Below are 19,902 nucleotides of genomic sequence, written 5' to 3' on the forward strand. Positions count from 1 at the left end.
GTTCCTTTTTTATTTAAAATTTATTTGACCTGGGCTCGAATCCAGCAGCCACACTTCCTTCTTTTATTTAAACTTTATTTCACTTCGAAAAAAAAAAAAAAATCCTTTGAAATGTTGAGGAGGTTTTAGTTTCTTTTCTGTCCTTTGGGCTTGAAATATGTTTGTGGGCCATTTTGTAGAGGCCCAATCTAGCCCAATTTAGTTGAATTTGACTTAAGTTCATTTTTTTTTTTGTGTGGATTGTCCATCAAAAGCACTGGTCTTTAATTTTTACCCCTTAAATTGGTGGTCTTTAAATTTTGCCCTTCGCTAGAAGCCCCTTGATTTCGGATTCGAACCCCCTCTTAGTAAAAAAAAAAATAAAAAAATCGCAAGGCATAAGTTGGGATTCGCAAGGCAGAGTTTTGCATGCCTCAGGCAGAATTTTGAATGCAAACTCTGCCTGCAGGGAGAGTTTTGCATTCAAAACTCTACCTGAGGCCTAACTTTGCTATGCCTCAGGCAGAATTTTGAATGCAAACTCTCAAACTCTGCCTGCAGACATACAAAACTCTACCTGCAAAACTCTGCCTTGCATTTTTTTTTTTGACTGAGTCGGGATTCGAACCCCAAACCTCATGGTATTAGGTGAAGGGAAAATATTAAAGACCACCAATTTAATAGGCAAAAATTAAAGACCACCCCAAAAGAAGGGCATTCTTGCGAATTGCCCACTTAAGTTTGAGAACAAAAGGAAATTTAACTTTTTGAACATTAACTGTTCACTGTGTTAAGGTATTCGAAGAAGCATAAATACATATGATATACAGTGGCGGATCCAGGATTTTCATTCAGGGTGTTCGGAAAAAAAAAAAAGTTAAATATACACTGTAATTTTTTGCCGAGGGTGTTTAAAAGTTAATATATGCACATAAACACAGAAAATTTACCTTATATATACACTGTAATTTTTTGTCGAGGGTGTTCGGGTGAACACCCTGGCCCCCAAATAGATCCGCCCCTGATGATATAGGTCCAACTCTTCATTTTTTCAACATAAGCATGCACTTTACAAAAACATTTAAGGGGATTTCAATATGAAATTTAATTTGAACATTACGTTTAGTGATTCTAATTTCTAGCTCAAAAAGATAGCGGCTAGGCATAAGTTGCAAATAAGACATTACTATATAAATTAAACTTTGATATGCTTTGCAGTTTGCTCCCTCAAACCAGTTGGGGTGGGCTGTTTGGCTTATGTTTGTGTAGCGTAGTGTTTCCTCAGAATCTCATATTCAGTACTCTCAACGAGCTTTGATATATGCCTTTGAAGATAGATGCCATATATATTATTTCAAATATTTGAAAAAAGAAATTCAAATACGTTTGTTTTACCATAATATTATTTTAACTTCACATTTGAAGTAGATAATATGAACACTGGGATGAGGAGTATTACAGCTGAAACAATAGTTTACATTCACAATTTTTTTATAAAAAAATTCAAGTGAAATTGATGTCCAAACACAAACGAACAAATACCCTTTTTCAAATTCAACTTAAAATACTACTTTTTCTTCCTTCAAATTACAAGCAAATCATGTCAAGTGGAATTAGTAATCCCTGTTATAATTGACATGTTGAATCACAAATAATTATGTAAAGATTCTTCTAACCGAAGCGATATTAAAAATATTTTTGTTCAACGGGAGTCAATTGACACTCTTCAACCAGATAATTTACTGTGTAGATAAGTCAACTTTTTTATGTATATATTGTATGTCGAACTCTGTTAACTTTTTCATGTACGTTTACTTCTTTATATTTTGTCCTTTCTCAATAAAATTTCTGCCTTTTGTCACTATTTATTCAGTGAAGTATATAAGTTAAATTTGAGAAATTCATGCGCACTAGAACTAATTTCCCTTATCACGATATTTGCCAATCCACATCTGACATGTGTTAAAGCTGAATCAATTGTCATGCAACAACGATCACTGGTGGTGACTTGTCAGTGAATGTGGAATATAGCTAGGGTTTGTGATTTTGTGTTTTTTCTTGTTCTTTTGCCTCGTCACATACGATGCTTTAAATTTGACGACTTATGGCTAACACTAAAAGGTTAAATTTCGATCTGAAGGATGTACAAATCATGCAAGAACCACATATAACTTATTCCCTATATCCTCTTACCCAATCTTCTGATCACTTCTCTCTGTATTCCTGATGATAAAAATAAAAGTGGATTCAAAATTTAAAGTTTATGAAATTTTCATGATTAAATATTTATAAACATGCTAAAACTACTAAATTTCCATGAACCTCCATATATAGAGTGTGCTCTACATCTGACACGGGATGGAAGAACATCCTCGTAGATTGTGTTCTACATTCGACACTGGATGAATGAACATCTATTATAGAGCCGAATCCAAGATTTGGAGTTTATGTTTTTCTAATGCGACTTCAATTAGTAATACAATGATAATTACTAGTTCACACTCAATTATTTATTTACATTTAGTGAATTTTTTAATACATATACAAGATATGAACAAAAATGTACTAGAGTTTATGTGATACCATAAATTACACCGTAGATATCCGCCTTTGTCCACCTTAATCTGATCAAGTGGAACTTTTTATTCTGGCCTCATTTTATACGTCTAGATGAGAATAATTTGGTAAAATATCTTGAATAAAGAAATCATTTGTTTCCTGTTCGAATGTGTCGTATCTTTACCACTTAGTATACATTTAATGTATATCATCGCCACTATTAGCTGTTAGCTCAATTGACTGCGTGGGCGTCTACAAGAACCAAAAAGGACAGTACGTCAAAAATCTGTGAAGATGAACAGAAATATGGTACTATATCTTTGTTGAAATCTTTTCAGTTAGGACCAAACTGCTCTATTTATACGTTAAGAATTTATAAGATGTATAGAATTATGCTTGATGTTGTTAGCTACTCACTCTGGTTTGTTCAAATTTTTGAGACATTTTTTTCTTTTTAGTTTGTTTTGAAAAGAATAGTTCCTATCAGTGGCGGAGTCAGGATTTATCTTACGAGGGGTTCAAAAAATATAAAGAAGCCATAATGAAGAAGGTAAGGGTTCAACGTCTATTATATATATACATAAAAAATAATTTTCACCTTGTATATACAAAAAATGCTTGATTTTTTCATTTAAGGGGTTCGAATGAACCCCTGGGCTCTTACTAGGTCCGCCACTGGTTCCTATATATATATATTAAAAAATTATACTTAACATTCTATTTTATCTTTAATGACACAAGAGAAATGCATATCATGAATGGAAGTACAGGAGTATGGCGTACGGGAGTATAACTTATAATGTGTTCGGTCAAATCGGCAGCTTTGGTTAAAATTTTATATTTATCTTAAAAATAATTCATTAAATATGCATAAGTTATTAATTTAGAATCTAATAACTTAAAAAAACTAGACTCTTTTCTAAACTTCAAATACTGAGACCGCCTCTAAATCCAACAAGACATCGTTCTAGGGTGGGGAGGGACTAGTGAAAAGCAACTAGGTAAAGTAAGACAGCACAATCGCTTGAGCTAGCTAGTATGAGTTGATAGATCGAAGCTTTTGCAGTTTGGGCTAGTGGCGGTGACACCCCTTTGAAAAAAAAACTGCGTATACAGGTAAAAAAAAAAAAATATCTTGAAAATTAACACACACATAACCAACGCTTGCATTCTACGGGAATTTTTTTTTGACTATTTACCTTGGCCGGAAGCAAAGGGCTAAAACTCCAAAACTTAATTTTAAAATTCTGCTGATCCCAAGTACTTCATCTCCATCATTGCATACAGGAATATAGAAGATAGTTAAATTAACGACAGTGTTTCTAACTGATACAACAACAATAACATATTCAGTGTAGTCTCACAAGTGGGGCGTGAGAAAGATGGGGTTACGCACATGGGCGGATCTAGGGGGCGGGGGTGTTCACCCCGATCCCCTACGCAAAAAATTAGATCGTATATATAAGGTAATTTTTTTTAAAATTTTTTATGTACATATATAGATTTTGAATCTCTTGACTAGAAGACTAGATGTTGGATCAGTGAATTAGGGGGTTCAAAATTTCACTTTTGGGTTCCAAGTTCAAATCTCTGGCACTACATTTTTATTTTTCGAGTATCCTTAGTGAAAATCCTGAATCCGTCACTGATTTCGCAGTCACGAGACCTTACCCCTACCTTTGTGTTGGGTGAAGAGATTGTTTCCGATAGACCCTAGCTCAAGGAGTGCTTCTAACTGATATATACAGTAGATTATCAATTTGAAATCATTTATAAAGTTTTAAAACTTCAAGTTAAGTTGCAATAATAAGCCGAACGTGTTTTATACAAGAATTTTGCTGTTTGCAAAAGTTAAAAGGCAAAAATAACGTTAAAGTTCACATACACTTGCAATTGTTGTGGGTCACGGTTCTTTTCCGCTGATAAGTAATCGCATATTTCCAAACAGAAAGGCACTAATGAAACCATGAAAATTTGATCAATGAGCAACGTGTTCAAATCTTATTGGCTAATAACAGGTGAGTAGATAATTTGTACAATAGGAGAATGCCACTTAATTAGGTAATGTTTGGTTTATTATTTTTGGGTTATTGATGATGATCCAATGGCTTATGGACCCACTTATCACGTGGAGGGGGCAAATAAAAAAGACAAAGAAATAGTCACTTACAAAATCTACTCTAATCCCCTTCCCACCAATTATCATTTATCTCTCACGTGGGACTCCTTACCCCACGCTACACTTGCTACTCCTAGTTTTCTAACATTATGTCTATTTTTATTCACTCGCCTCAGCTCATGATCTCTTATCACACCATATTTTATCATCCATCAGATAATATTTTGCAATATTGGGCTAGCTTGTGTTGGTGATCAAGATCAGATATACTAAACTATATCATGAGCGACTCTTCTGCTTCATACATCCGAATGGTAAATTAAAATATTTATGGGCCACTCACCATTTATTTCTGTGAGATGTATAGTTCAAATAAAGAAGTACTTGTATTGCTTATTACTACTATCGATCGACTTTTTTTTTTTTTTTTTCGATTTTCTATCCAGTATTTTGTATTCGTTTTGGAATCCCTGACTAATCCGGATTCACTACAAAAAAAAAAAAAAAAAAAGGGGTAATTTTTGTAGTGATTCACGCTTCCCTCTTTCCATTAGATCAAGTTAGCACGTATGATGCTTCACGCAACTATATTCAATCAATTGAGTGGAGAGAGAAATTAGATCAATCGTCATCCTTCACTTTTGTGCTAATTAAAGGCTCTCGAACAACATGTCGTCGTTAAATCCTTTTTCAAAATGGTAGATGCTTTTCTCCTCGATTCATCGAGATTTCAAGTTGATATCTCGAACATAATTTTGTTCTTGATCATAATGGCCTTAATTAATTGGTGAATGACTTGCCACCCTTTAAGGCCCATTAATAGAGGAGAAAGCGATTCCTACCAGTATTTTTTTCGTTATTTACTCTCTATACTTAATTGCTTCTTGTTTTTGTTCTTATTGCCATGCTTAACCTGGTTTTTGTTCTTATTGCCATGCTTAACCTGTTAACCCTAATTTAGGTGCAGCACCTTATAGAAAAGTGCCTGATTTTCAAAATGACAAAAGAAGAATGCATGGAGGCACTATCCAAGCATGCAAACATCAAACCCGTAATCACTGCTACTGGTTAGTGTTGTGTACTTGCTCTTTTTTTCCTCCTACATGCTCGATCTATTAGAGTTTAAGTTTTTGTACTCTAACAATGCGTAACTTTTAACATGATTGGATTAATTAGTTACTTGCACAATAACGCCGTAACTTGATATGATATATATCCTGGAAAATAGAGTAAGTACCATGCCATTATAACTAGTCAAATAAATACATCGATATTTGATAGTCATTAGCTTATACATGCATGCATGCAGAATTTCAGTTTGAGGGACTTTCCAAAACCACAAAGCTTGTGAGAAAGAGTAGTTAATAAGCGAATATACTACTTGCAGATGTTAGACTGTTAGAGGAACTACGGTGGTTCTCATCATACGAACTCTAGCAAGAACATATATGCAAAGAAATTTTGAAAAATATACACATATAAAATAAGATCATCACACATTCACACTGATCACTCTATGTCCACTGACTCTATATCCTAGACTGGCCTTTGAGTCTATTCCAGTATGTCCGACTGATCTGATCATCATGATCAGTTGCGGGTGTATTCAGTGGTGAAGCCGGATCGATTTTCACTAAAAAATTCAAAAAATAAAGAAATAAACCTACGAAAAAGTCAAGAAATTCAACATTTATCATACTTATGTAAGAGAGAGAGAGTTTAATTTTCCAACAAAGGAGGTTTGGCCGTATGGGTACCTTACGCCCCCTAGTTCCGCCCCTGGATGTACTGTTTACCGGACGGATTCAGCAAAGCCCAATACTTTTGACTCAAACTTTATACTCCTTCCGTTTCAATTTATGTGAACCTATTATCTTATTAGTCCGTGCCAAAAAGAATGATCTCTTACTATATTTAGAAACAATTTACCTTTATGCAATGATTTAGAGCCACACAAAATATATGTGAGTCATCTAACACCACAAGTTTAAAAGTTTTCTCTTCTTTCTTAAACTCCGTGTCCAGTCAAGTGGGTTCACATAAATTGAAACAGATGGAGTATTTGTCTTTAGATAAATCATTTAACATGTGCAAATTATAAACTTCAAATTTCGAATCATGATATTACTGTTGGTTTATGCTACTATTTTGCAGTGTGGAAAGAGTTAGAGAAAGAGAACAAAGAGTTCTTCGAGGAATACTCACAATCGCAGGACAAAGATCGCATGACAGAAGCAGAAACCAGTGCTATGATACAAAAAATGATATCAGATTCCAAAGAATCCGACGAAGCATGTTCTTCCAAGGAATCGGACAAGGATTAATAGTAGTAACATATATTATTCCCACGAGAAAGCGATCTAACCTTTGAGTTCTTGTTGGCATCTAGTGTTGGTATATTACACTTAATATTCCTTCTTCACAAGCTGCCAAACTCAAAGGCATTAATAATTATAGTACTATATAAATCAGGAGCAAATTTAATGCGTAAATTATGATGCACGTGAATCTATGGTCTTTCCGCAAAACTAGATGTTTTACGTACATATTTTTAAAAATTGATATAATATTATATATTGGCAACCATGCTCCAAAAAGGTTGAATGGTGCACTTAATTGAATGTTTAGTTATTTAACTAGAGGAATAGTGATCAATTCTAGCTTGACTTTTTTAAGTGGTGCATCTATATTCTAGAAATCCTAGATCCACTTTTGATATAATTAATAGCATATTCAGAATTAAGACAATGCAGCGTTATACGTTAAGTGATCTATTGGGTTCCGAAATATATTTATCTATTTAACTTTTTCTATATATTCAAGCCGACCACTGAGTTTAATTTATGCGGTATCTTATTTGAATACCGTTATTTAATTTGTACCCAAATTCTTAAATAGTTTGAAGGCCTCTCCACTCCGAAACGACTTTTAAATATGCGGTGTCTCAAATTAAGCTTGAGAAATATCTGAAATTTCATATAATTCAAGTTCAGGCATTTATTCAAGAAAAAATGATTGGAATGAACCATATGTGTATGACTTTAGACGAAAGTGCCTGAAGTTCAGCAGAAAATGATTGAACTTTAGCCATGTGTTTGAACTTCAATCATACGAATTTTGTTCACACATTATGTATGAAGTTGTTCCAAAGTATGTAGGTAGACTTGTGAAATGATTTAAGACTGTGGGTATGACTTAAATGGTGGTCCCAAAATCGGGTATCTGTACACTTTAGCCGAGTTTCAAGGACGGATATAGAGGCCTGATTATAGTATCACGTGAATTCAGTAGCTTTTGCCCACATCCTATATATATATATATATATTAACTTGAAGTCACTATAAAATGCCATAGATTTTGGGAGCATATTTTGAAAATTTGTTTTCAAATCTTTGTTTGGCCATAAAATTTTGACAGATTTTGAAAACAAATCTTCAAATCCCAAATTCTAGCTCAAACCTGTTTTTGGGCCAAGATATATGTTTTGGTCTTTTCAAAACTTTTAAAAACTACCCCAAAATTCTGTATTTTATATATAAAAAAAAATAATAATAAAAAAAAAACTCCATCTATTTATGACCCAACTAATTTTATATACCATGTTTCTCCATCAAAGTCGTATCTATAATGTTTCCACAATTAAAGCAGTTTCTTTTATAAAGTGAACGAGCTAAGTGTGCCCAAACAGTAGAAGAAGAAACCCTAGAAAAATTGCTCTGCAACTGTAGAAATCCTTTGAGAAGATAAAAATGGATCTTTGTATTGTAATAGCTAGCTAGTAAGTGTGTTATTAGCAGTTGTTATAAAAATATCATGTTCTAAATAATTTGGGATTAGCAAGTATGCATATTTTGTATGGTTGAGTATTCTTGATAGTTTTTAATTAGAACTTATAGGTATAAGTAATGTTTCATGTTTTCCAAAACAAAAGGTGAAATATGTTTTGAAAAATTATGGCCAAACACATTTTTAAAACGTTAAAAACTTCACCCAACTCAAATTTTTCAAATTCTTTTTGAAAATCTATGGCCAAATGCTAGCTTAAATTTTGGACCCATGGTAAGATCCGCGACTGATACTACGATGGTCCCTAATTCGTTAAAATGCACATTGTACCATATATTCGGTCCTTTTCTGTATCATATTATACAATTAGGACCCGTTTGGCCATGAGAATTATTCTTCTTTATTTGAAAAATTAGCCTTTGGTCTGAAAATTTCAAATATAGCTTGAAATTATATTTGGAATTTGATTGTATTTGATATTTGGAAAGCACCTAAAACTCTATTTTTATTTTTTTCACTTTCAGTTCAGTTAAACAACCAAATTTTTTTTTTTTTTGCAAAAACTATAACCAAACACAACTCCATCTTACTCTAACTTCAAAAAATTCAAATAAAGTGGAAAATATATATATTCATGTCAATTCAGATTAATATTTAGGTATCGATGTTACCTCTTTTTTTTTTTTTTCCTTTCAAACAAATAAAAATGATTGAAAATTTTCGATTTGGAATCGTGTTAGGTCTAATTCCTATTAGTTTGGTTGGATTATTCGTAACTGCATATTTAAAATATAGGCGTGGTGATCACTTAAGATTGACTATTCTAGCTTAATTCAAATTAAATTTTTTGGAATCCTTTTATTAGCGAGGAGCTGGATTCCGTTTCGATCGTTTCAACTGTCATTACAATGTTTCGATGGTCAAACACCTACTTAATATACTTGGTTCTGCTCCAAACATCCAAGTACTTGAGTAAATTTATTCATGTAAGTTTTTTTGGTTTTTGTCACGAGAGTTGTGTTGAGCTAAAATAATTTAAAGATATTTTTAATTAGTATGATGTGATATTATTTATTTTGAGGTCAATTAGTATGATTTTCTCCAAAAAGCTATACACCATCAAAAGTATCACTATTTACATCTTATGTGTATTTCTTTTCCTTTAGCTATCAATATGAGACTTTGTTCTCACCCGGAATAAATTGGTGTTGACAAGAACCAAAACCTTAAAAAGATATGATTGTAAAGCAAGTATTGTGAATTGTTCGAGAACGACTAGTGATAATGCGCTAAAGGATGTGTGGCCACAATTGGAATAATTAATGTTCATATATATGTCTTGTGTTGTCCGCTAATAAGGTGTTCTCTAGTACCAGATGACATGCAAGTGCTCCATGAATACAATGTACTGATTGTTACTTGTTAGCAGTAAATGAAGCCTAGCAATAACGTGGGGGCTACTTGTTCATATTTACGTCTCAATCTGGTATATTTTCTTTTTGGAGTTTTCTTTTTCGGGTTTTAGCTAGGGGTGTGCAAAAATTAATTTAATTGATAAACCGAATCAATAAAAATGCTATTGGTTTATAGATTTTGGGTTATTGGATTAAATGTTTGTAATCGGTTTTGTAAAATATTTTATTGGGTTATCAGTTCGGCTCCAATTTTAATGATTTAGTTAATGGTTAAACCGATAAACCAATAAGCTTATATTAAAATTATATTTTTATGGCCAAGTTATATATTAGTGGCTTTAAATTTTGAATTTTTAAATACAAACCTATTTCTAAATTACTTACCGTGCATGCACGAGTATTCTCTCAATGTTTCAATTCTCATACGAAACTAGGGCTTGTAATGTCTCTCTGTCTCAGTCTTTGCCTCTCGCCCTCACTCTCAAATGAACAAATGGGGTTGGCCTTGTTTATGAACTGTGAACTAGTTTGTTTTTGAAAGATTGCTATAGTGCATTTTATAGTTTTAGTCCTATAATTTGTGTAGACTTTATGCATGAAGGCAGTGTATTTATGAAGATATGAAAAATAAGATAAACTAAAAAAATTAGCGGAGTATTTTCTTATTGGTTAAACCGAAAATTGAACCATTAAGGACCAAAATTCGATAAACCAAAACTGATAATGAATATCTTATTGGTTTGGTGTTGGTTTAGCATATTTACAAACCAAAAACCGATAAATTGAACCGGTAATTCACAAAACTGAACCGAACCGACCGATAAGCACCCCTGGTTTTAGCTTCTATTTTTATTATGAACTGAGTGCAAAAGAATTTTTACATTATTAAATACTTAAATAATACTCCCTTTGTCCCAATTTATGTGATACACTTTCCTTTTTAGTCTATCCCAAAAAGAATGATACATTTCTTTATTTGGCAACAATTTAACTTTAAACTTTACCTTTTACGCTTAATGAGATGATCTATAACCACACAAATATCTTTGGCTTATTTTAGACCACAAGATCCGTAAGTCTTCCTTATTTCCTAAACTTCGTGCCCAGTCACACTATATCACATAAATTAGGACGAAGAGAGTAATTACAAGTAATTTTTCATAATAAGTCAAATTAATTAGTTAAAAAGTTGTTAGACTATGCTACATTTGCTGTTGACTGATCGTGTAAAAGTTTTAAGGGAGTTTATAAATGGTCTTAGAGGATGTTTGAATTGACTTTTTAAAAATAGCTTATAAGTTAAAAGATAAAAGCCATAAGTTGGAAATACTTAGAGGGTGTTTGGCTAAGCTCATAAGATAGTCAAACCAGCTTATAAACACTTTTCAGCTTATCTTCGCATTTGGTAAAAATAAAAATGCTTATAAGTCATGTGCCTATAAGTTAAAATAAGCCATAAGTCATAAGTTAGTCTCCCCAACTTATTTTTCCAGCTTATAAGCACTTTTAGTTTAATAAAAAAAATTACTATTCTATCCCTAATATTTATTTTGTAAACCCTGAAATACCCTTACTGAAATAAAACTCACCCTCTTTGTCGTGTTCCTCCCTCACCATCTTCGCGACATCTCTGAAAACACAAGAATTCTCGTTGGTCACCATCAAAATACAACAAGATTTTGAAGCTCGATCTCTTACGTAAAAGCAACAGCACAGTTGAATTGATCTTGGTGAGAAATCTTTATCTCCCTGTTGCGGTAGTCTTGAACAGACGCGTGATCGACAGATGGGTATCAATATTGGGTGAAGATGGCCATCCAATAAGTGGTCACTACAAAGTCCATATAAAGTTGCAGTTCTTTAATTTAAGAGAAAATACATAAATACCCCCTGGAGATGACACCTTTTTTCAAAAAGACACCTTAACTTTGCGGGGGTCCTATTACCCCCTTGAACCAATTCAAAGTGGAATTAATACAACCTTCCTAGCTCAATACCAGTCTTAATGAAGAGTGTCTACATCATGCACCACTCTTATTCCGACACGTCATTTTTCTATTTTTAACTATTTTTATATTTCTTCATTTTACTTTTTCCTTTCTATTTACTCTTTTCTCTTTCCTTTTCTTTTCATTTTCTCTTTGCTGCTTCTCAGAAGTTCAAGACTTCTATTCCGCACTTCCCCTTATCGAGAAAAGGTCATAAATAGTCCCTTATCTATGGGAGTAGGTCTAAAATGGTCCCTTAACTATACACTTACCGATTTTAGTCCTTCAACTATTCAAAAACTTATCAAATTTGGTCTCCGTCTATTTTTTATATAAACAAAATTACAAACCCATAAACCTCAAGGAGATTAATGTTAAACCATTCCTCAAACTCCGTCTCTCTCTCTCTCGCTTCTTTTCCCTCAAGTTCATTCTTTAACCTCAACTTTTTTCCTCAAGTTCTCTCTCGCTTTTCGTAACCGATGGACTGCGTCGGTTAAAACCGACGGAGTCCGTCGGTTTTGTAAAAAAAAAAAAAAAAAATTAAAAAAACCGACGGACTCCCGTCCGGTTTTTTTTTTTTTTTTTTTTTTTTTTTTGAAAATTAAAGAATGAAATGTAGGAACTTGGAATAGAACACGGCATGTTCCTTGGCATTAAAGGGCTTTACCACTAGACTAACGATATTCTTTGTTCATATACTTACATTGATTTAATTTGTATCTTTTTTTTGCTTAAAAACCGATTTTAGTCGGTCGGTTTTTTTATAAAAAAAAATTTTAAAAAAAAACTGACGGACTCCATCAATTTATTTTAAAAAATAATTATATTTTTTCTTGCATTTTTGCGCAAAAAATAACCGACGCAATTCGTCGATTTTTACCGCTTTTTTAGTAGTGTTTGAGAAGAATAGTTACGGAAATTGTGTGCACCGAGTTTGTCTTTTCGAATTTCGTAGACTCGAGAGCGACACCAGTGCCAAAATGCTCTTTTTTTTTTTTTTTAACAAGAGGAACTCGAGGAAAAAGAAACGGGAACAGAGAGAGAGACAGGTTTGAAGAATGGTTTAACATTAATCTCACGGAGGTTTATGGGTTTGTACGTCGTTTGTATAAAAAATAGATTTTAGACCAAAATTTGATAAGTTTTGAATAGTTAAAGGACTAAACCGTGGGAACAGATAGTTAGCTTACATTATTTTAGACCTACTCCCATAGATAAGGGACTATTTATGGCCTTTTCTCTCCCCTTATCACTTCTCCCCACCATTCTCTCTTCTTCTTTTCTTCCTTTTTTTTTTTTTTAGTTACTATAAACAAATTAATTGTTGATTTTGATTAATGAAGGAGAAAAAAAGGCAATGCAATAAGTTAGGATTTATTTGCCGGAAAGTTTATTCGCCGGTGTCACCATTTTTTTAAACGAGGTGAATATGTTTTTATTTTAAAAAGCAACGATCTAAAATACTTTCTCGTATCTTCCTTTGTAAACTCAAACCTAATATCTTAACAAAAGAGACTGATAATATTCTATCTTTACCAAAAAGTTGACTTTCTACAACTTTTTTTTGCCGGATCTTTTTCGGTCGCCGGTGACGAACAACACAGAGAATGGCATAAAATTTTCCGGCCAAAATGTCATATTCTTGGTAAAATAATAGATAAGAGAAGGACAAAATATAATATGTAAAAAAAAAAGAAAGTAAAACCTAAATGAAAAGAAAAATTAAGAAATGGAGATTGAGGCTCAACGAAGAAAAAATAAGAAGAGAAAACAGGAAAATGAAAAGAAAAAATATTTAATAAAAGAAATTACTATAAAAATAATATTTTAACAATTTTTCTGTTGCTCACTTTCTTAAAGAGGGTGAGCCAAACGCCCTATGCCACGTAGGTGTAAAAGGGGTTGTTAATTTCACTTTGAATTGGTTCAAGGGGTTAATAGGACCTCCGTAAAGTTAAGGTGTCTTTTTGAAAAAAGGTGTCATCTCCAGGGGAGTATTTATGTATTCTCTCTTAATATCGTTACCCCCCTCAACTATAACACTTTTTTCAAAAAGATACTTAAACTTTGCGGGGGTCCTAACACCCCCTTAATCTTGTTTACAGTGGATTTATCACCCCCTTATGAGCCCACGTGGCATATAGAATGTATTTCACTCTCCAATAGCGCGTGAGGTAATTTTTTTTTTTTAATTCATTTCAGCATTTGTTTCATTAAAAATACCTTTTCCTTTTACTTTATTTATTTTATTTAATATTTTCTTTTTCCTTATCTTCTTCACCAAGAAGACCCAATTGGTTACCCTTTTTTTTTTTTTTTTTTCTTTTTCCTCTGTTTCTTCAAGATCGTTCTTCTATGGACTTTTCTGACTCATCCTTATTCTCTGTCTTTTTTAGCTTTTGATTTTTGTTATGGAGCTTGGGGTAAGTCATTGGAGATGGAATGGTGTTTTGAAGGTGATTTCTAATTTTCAAAGTTTGATTTGGTGATGGTTAATGCTATTTTGATTGGAGATGGAATGGTGGTTCTTCCAATTCTGGCCGGTTTGAAAAACAATACTTTTGTTTTCTATCTTATTCTTTTTTTTTTAGTTGGGTTCATTAATTTTTTTTCCCTCATAAAAATGGAGGTTGAAAATGGTGAGGTTAAGGGATATTGATTTGGGGGTAAGAAGTTGGATAAATGTCGATTTAAATTTCGATTTGGTTTGGTGCTAATTTTAATTATTTGGTGGTGGTTTGGCAACTTTCGGTGAGCTTTGTGGTGGAATTGGTGGTGCGATGGCGGTGATTGGTTGGCTGTTGGGGGAACTTCTATAGAAGTTGAGGTGAAGAAAAAGGGGGAAAAGAAAAATAAAATAAAAGAAAGAAAAGGAATCAAATAGGAAAAATAAAAAATAAAAAAATTTAAAAATCAATTTGACACGTGGCAAGTGATGATTGGTGCGTGAGTTACACAGATCTTCTTATACTTGGGGTTGATCGAAAAAGGGTGAATATATACTATTTTGAAGTTGTTCAGGGGGGGTCATAGGACCCCCGCAAAATTTAGGTGTCTTTTCGAAAAAAGGTGTTAACTTCGGGGGGATTCCGATGTATTCTCTCAGACAGTAATTGGTGTGAGAGGTACATTAGTATAAGGGCTGAGCACATTTGTTTTTACAAGTAGTTATAAATTAAAATAAAGAGGGAAGAACATCAATGGCCACTATACACAAAATAATTATCCTTCCATACCCCCTTACTTCCATGCCTCCCAAACTATTTACCCTTCCTACCCATTGTAGCTTATGTAGGTAATTGTCTCTTTTTTCTTCTTTTATTTTTTATTTCTTTACTTCTTATCTTCTTTTTTCCGTTTTTTTTTCTTTTTCTCCTTTTTTGTTCATTTATTTCTTTTTTATTTTCTTTTTCACCATAATTTGATTTATATTTACTTCTAGCTCCTTTATTTTAATTTTTTTTTCTATTTTTTAAATTTCTTGTTCCTTTTTAATTTCATCTATTTCTTTTCTTTTTTATCTCCATAATCTAATTTCGTTCACCTTTTTTGTTAGTTTTATTTATTGTTCTTTTTTTTTCTGGTGATTTTTATTATTTTTTCTCTTTTTTTTTAATTTCATTTTTTCAAAATATTTTTTTTCTGTAGTTCCTATTTTTTTTTTCATAATCTAATTCTACCTTTTGGCTCATTTATTTTTATTTTTTATTTTATATATATCAATAAGAAGGATAACTGATAATTTTTTTTTTTAAAAAAAAATTCTATATCTCAAAAAACAACATATTTTGGCATATAGTATACCAAATCAGTAGCAATTGAAGTATACTATTGCAGTATACTATGATACTCACGTGGTATATAACATATACTAACATGGTATCATAGGGGACTACCAGTTCATTCCTTCAAGAAAAAACACTCAGTCCTCTATGATACCTACATGGTATATATTATATACATATAAGATATCATAGAACGTTGGATTATTCCTTCAAAAAATACTACTCAGTCTTCAATGATACCCACATGGTATATCATATACTAATATGGTATCATACACGACTGACAGTCCATTTCTTCAAGAAAACATTGAGTTCCTTACGATACCAACCTGGTATATCATATACTAACAAGGTATTATAGATAGCAGATTCATTCTAACACTGCTCAATCCGCTATGATGCTCACATGGTATATTCATATACTGTCAGGGTATCATAGAGAACTGGTTCATTGTTTCAAAAAAGAAAAAAAAAAATCTTCGAACCTCTATGATACCCACACGGTATATTCATCTACTGTTAGGGTATCATAGAGGACTACTTCATTTTTTCAAAAAAAACAACACTCTTCGGTCCTCTAGATATCCACACGGTATTTTCATATACTGCTAGGGTATCATAGAGGACTACTTCATTTTTTCGAAAAAACAACACTCTTCGGTCCTCTATGATACCCACACGGTATATTCTTATATTGTCAGGGTATCATAGAGGACTGGTTCATTTCTTCGGGAAAAAAAACACTCCTTAGTCCTCTATGATACCCAAATGGTATATTCATATATTGCCAGGGTATCATAGATGACTGGTTCATTTCTTCGGAAAAAACACTCCTCTTTCCTTTATGATACCCACATGGTATATTCATATCTTGTCGTGTATCATAGATAATGTAACCGTTCATTTCTTCGGAAAAAACACTCCTCTTTCCTTTATGATACTCACACGGTATATTCATATACTGTCAGGGTATCATAGATGACTGGTTCATTTCTTCGGAAAAAAACATTCATCGGTCCTCTATGATACCCACACGGTATATTCATATATTGTCAGGGTATCATAGAGGACTGGTTCATTTCTTCGGAAAAAAACTCTCCTCGGTCCTCTATGATACCCACACGGTATATTCATATATTGCCAGGGTATCATAGAGGACTAGTTCATTTCTTCGGAAAAAAAACTCCTCGATCCTCTATGATAACCACATGGTATATATTATATACTATATACTGACAGGATATAATAGAGATTGATTCATTCCATAAACACTAATAAAACACCTCTTAGTCCTCTATAATACCCACATTGTATATATCATATACTGACAGAGTATCATAAATGACTAATATATATATATATATATTAGTATTATATGTTCTATACGACAAAGTATCATAAAAGACATGTTAAGGCCATAAATAGTCCCTTATCTATGGGAGTAGGTCTAAAATGGTCCCTTAACTATATACTTACCGGTTTTAGTCCTTTAACTATCAAAAAACTTATCAAATTTGGTCTCCATCTATTTTTTTATACAAACAGCGTACAAACTCACAGATTAATCGTTAAACCATTCCTCAGACCTATATTTCTCTCTCCCTGCTTTTTTTTCCTCAAGTTCATTCTTTAACCTCAACTTTTTTCCTCAAGTTCTCTCTCGCGTTTCGTAACCGACGGACTTACGCGATTCGAAACCGACCCGGTCCGTCGCTTTGTTAAAAAAAAAAAAAATTAAAAAAAAAAAAGCCGACGGTCTCACGTCGTTTTTTTTTTTTTTTTTTTTGAAAACTAAAGAATGAAATCTAGGAACTTGGAGTCAAACCCGGTATGTTCCTTGGCATTAAAGGGCTTTACCACTAGACCACCGATATTTTTTGTTCATATACTTACATTGATTTAATTTATCTTTTTTTTGCTCTAAAAACCGACGCGTACTCCGTCTCCGTCGCTTTTTATAAAAAAATAAAAAAAATAAAAAAAAACCGACGGACTCCATCGATTTTATTTTAGAAAATAATATAACAAATAATTATATTTTTTCGCACATTTTTGTGCAAAAAATAATCGACGCATCCGTCGGTTTTTCTTAAAAAAAGATTTAAAAAATTATTGAAAAAAAGCGTATTTAATCTCTCGGTCTTTCCGTCGGTTTTTTCCATCGGTTTTTTTCCATCGATTTTTACCAGTTTTTTTAGTAGTGTTTGAGAAGAATGGTTATAGAAATTTTGTGCCTGAGTTTGTCTTTTCGAATTTTAGAGACTCGAGAGCTGACACCGGTTAGAATGCTTTTTTTTTTTTTTTTTTAACAAGAGGAACTTGAGGAAAAAGAACGAGAGAGAAATATAGGTCGAGGAATGGTTTAATGATTAATCTCACGAAGGTTTATGAGTTTGTACGCTCGTTTGTATAAAAAAATAGACGGAGACCAAATTTGGTAAGTTTTTTGATAGTTAAAGGACTAAAAAACAGAAAGATATAATTAAGGGATCGTTTTAGGCACTACTCCCATAAATAAGCAGGATTTAACGGCTCCTTTTTCTCTTCATTCCTTCAAAATAAAAAAATTATAAAAAACTTACAACAAATAGAGTTTAAGCTTAATATTTTTCTTATATTATTTCTTGTATTAGTCTAATTATTTAATTTGCTATATTTTTCTTAATTTAAAAATAATTAGCTAATATATTTAATTTTATATTTAAAAAAAAGAGGAAAAAACCCACAAAAAGACAAAACAAAGAAAGGAAAGCAAACACTTTACCTGCAGTGAGCGACAGTGACGTGAGCACACGTGGATAGCGCTTCCGCCAGTTGCATAAAGCTAAAAAGGTGGGGGCATCGGGTAATTATTTAGTAGCGAATTGGTATTTGTGAAATTAGCTTATGAAGGGTAATTTTGGGTAAATAGTTTGCATAATGGGTACTAACAAACTTTAATAAAAAAATTATTAATTATTTCATTATAGCTTATGATTGTTTTAGCTTATCATAAAATAATTTATATTTATAAAAAGTAATCTTATCTAATTAATTTTATATTAAAAATAAAATGAGCCATATATTACTTTGTACTTTGGAATTTAAAATCTTATAAAAATAATGTTTTATTAGTGTAAACAACTTTAAGGGTTTTTAAGTCATTTTAACAGAAAAAATGCTTATCAGCACTTTTTTGACAAACACTTCAGCTATTTATTATCAGTTCTAGTACTTTTATCCAAACATGTAATTGCTTATTTATCAAAATCAGCTTTATCACTTCAAAATGTTTTTCAGCACTTATTACTTATCAGCTACTTTAAATCAGCTAAGCCAAACGGACTCTTAATTTTGGACTTTTGACTTTTGACTTATTTTTGTACTTTTTTAGCCTAAAAGTATGTGCTTAAAAATATTTTTTATCTTTTCCAAACACTACAAAAAATAGAAAAGAGCTTATAAGCCAAAAAAACATTTAAAATAAGCCAATCCAAACACCCTCTTAAGTTAGTCCATCACTGCCTTAAGGTTTGGGTGGGATGCTTTTCTTACATATGGTATCTAAGTCAAATTTTAATAAGCCCGTTCGCACACTAATTTTTCTCTTTACGTTGGACTGACCTAATCTAAATTTATTGGCATTAGATGAGGCAATGAGATTATTGTTTGCAACAAATTTCGAATATGGAAAATAAATTGCAACCACGAATATAAAAAGATTTTATTGATGAATATTTGTGAGTATAACTCTATTCATTCCTTGATTCTTCTCTTCTAATTTTTCTCCGTAATTCGAGGGCCGATAGTGACGTGTTTCTCGAGCGTATGATGATTTCGACATCCTTGTGATGTATTTGATCGCCAAGAACACCAGACAAGTTTTGAAAAAGACATTAATTGATGCCTTGATCTCTTTATGAATATCCCAGAAGTTTATGTGATATTCAAGATGTCTTTTCAAGGGAATATGTAGATTCCGATAAAAATGAGCTCATCTTGTAGATTCCCATCTTGAAGATAATAGATATTCCCATAAAATTGAACAATAACAGCTATTGAGCTCATCTGGTAGATTCCCTTGCAATTTCGATGCCTACAAATGTTCCTACTTCAAGACTTGTCGGGGTGTAAGTTTGCCGAAATCGAAGACGAGATTTGAAGTAACAGTGAAGATAACAACAGTCCTTCGCCATACTTTTTTAATTTTCCTTCTCCAATTCGGAATGTGAAGACCAATTCTCCAATTCACTTTTTTTTTTTTTGAAGTATTTTCTTTTTGATGATTT

The 19,902-nt window shown here is 32.4% G+C and overlaps 1 protein-coding gene across 2 annotated transcripts; it reads left to right on the top strand.

Moving 5' to 3' along the window:
* Positions 1–4,814: 4,814 nt before the first annotated feature.
* Positions 4,815–7,323, top strand: LOC132060955 (uncharacterized). 2 transcript variants are annotated; one of them, XM_059453845.1, is made up of 3 exons: positions 4,815–4,971; positions 5,619–5,724; positions 6,812–7,323. In XM_059453845.1, exons 1-3 carry the CDS (start codon positions 4,939–4,941, stop codon positions 6,979–6,981), a joined length of 309 nt encoding a protein of 102 aa, XP_059309828.1. In that variant the 5' UTR covers positions 4,815–4,938; the 3' UTR covers positions 6,982–7,323. The 2 variants fall into 2 exon arrangements, with proteins under 2 accessions (XP_059309828.1, XP_059309830.1); XM_059453847.1 differs by having other exon boundaries at positions 4,828–4,971; positions 5,625–5,724.
* The last annotated feature ends 12,579 nt before the right edge of the window (positions 7,324–19,902 follow it).

Source organism: Lycium ferocissimum, chromosome 6, assembly GCF_029784015.1.
Source record: "Lycium ferocissimum isolate CSIRO_LF1 chromosome 6, AGI_CSIRO_Lferr_CH_V1, whole genome shotgun sequence".
NCBI classification, from domain to species: Eukaryota; Viridiplantae; Streptophyta; class Magnoliopsida; order Solanales; family Solanaceae; genus Lycium; species Lycium ferocissimum.

What these genes read in the sequence shown, in the direction of transcription:
- LOC132060955 (XM_059453845.1), top strand. Translation starts at nt 4,939, where the DNA reads ATGAGCGACTCTTCTGCTTCATACATCCGAATG. An exon ending in CTGCTTCATACATCCGAATG is followed by an intron (nt 4,972 to 5,618) that starts GTAAATTAAAAT and finishes ACCCTAATTTAG; the next exon opens with GTGCAGCACCTTATAGAAAA. An exon ending in ACCCGTAATCACTGCTACTG is followed by an intron (nt 5,725 to 6,811) that starts GTTAGTGTTGTG and finishes ACTATTTTGCAG; the next exon opens with TGTGGAAAGAGTTAGAGAAA.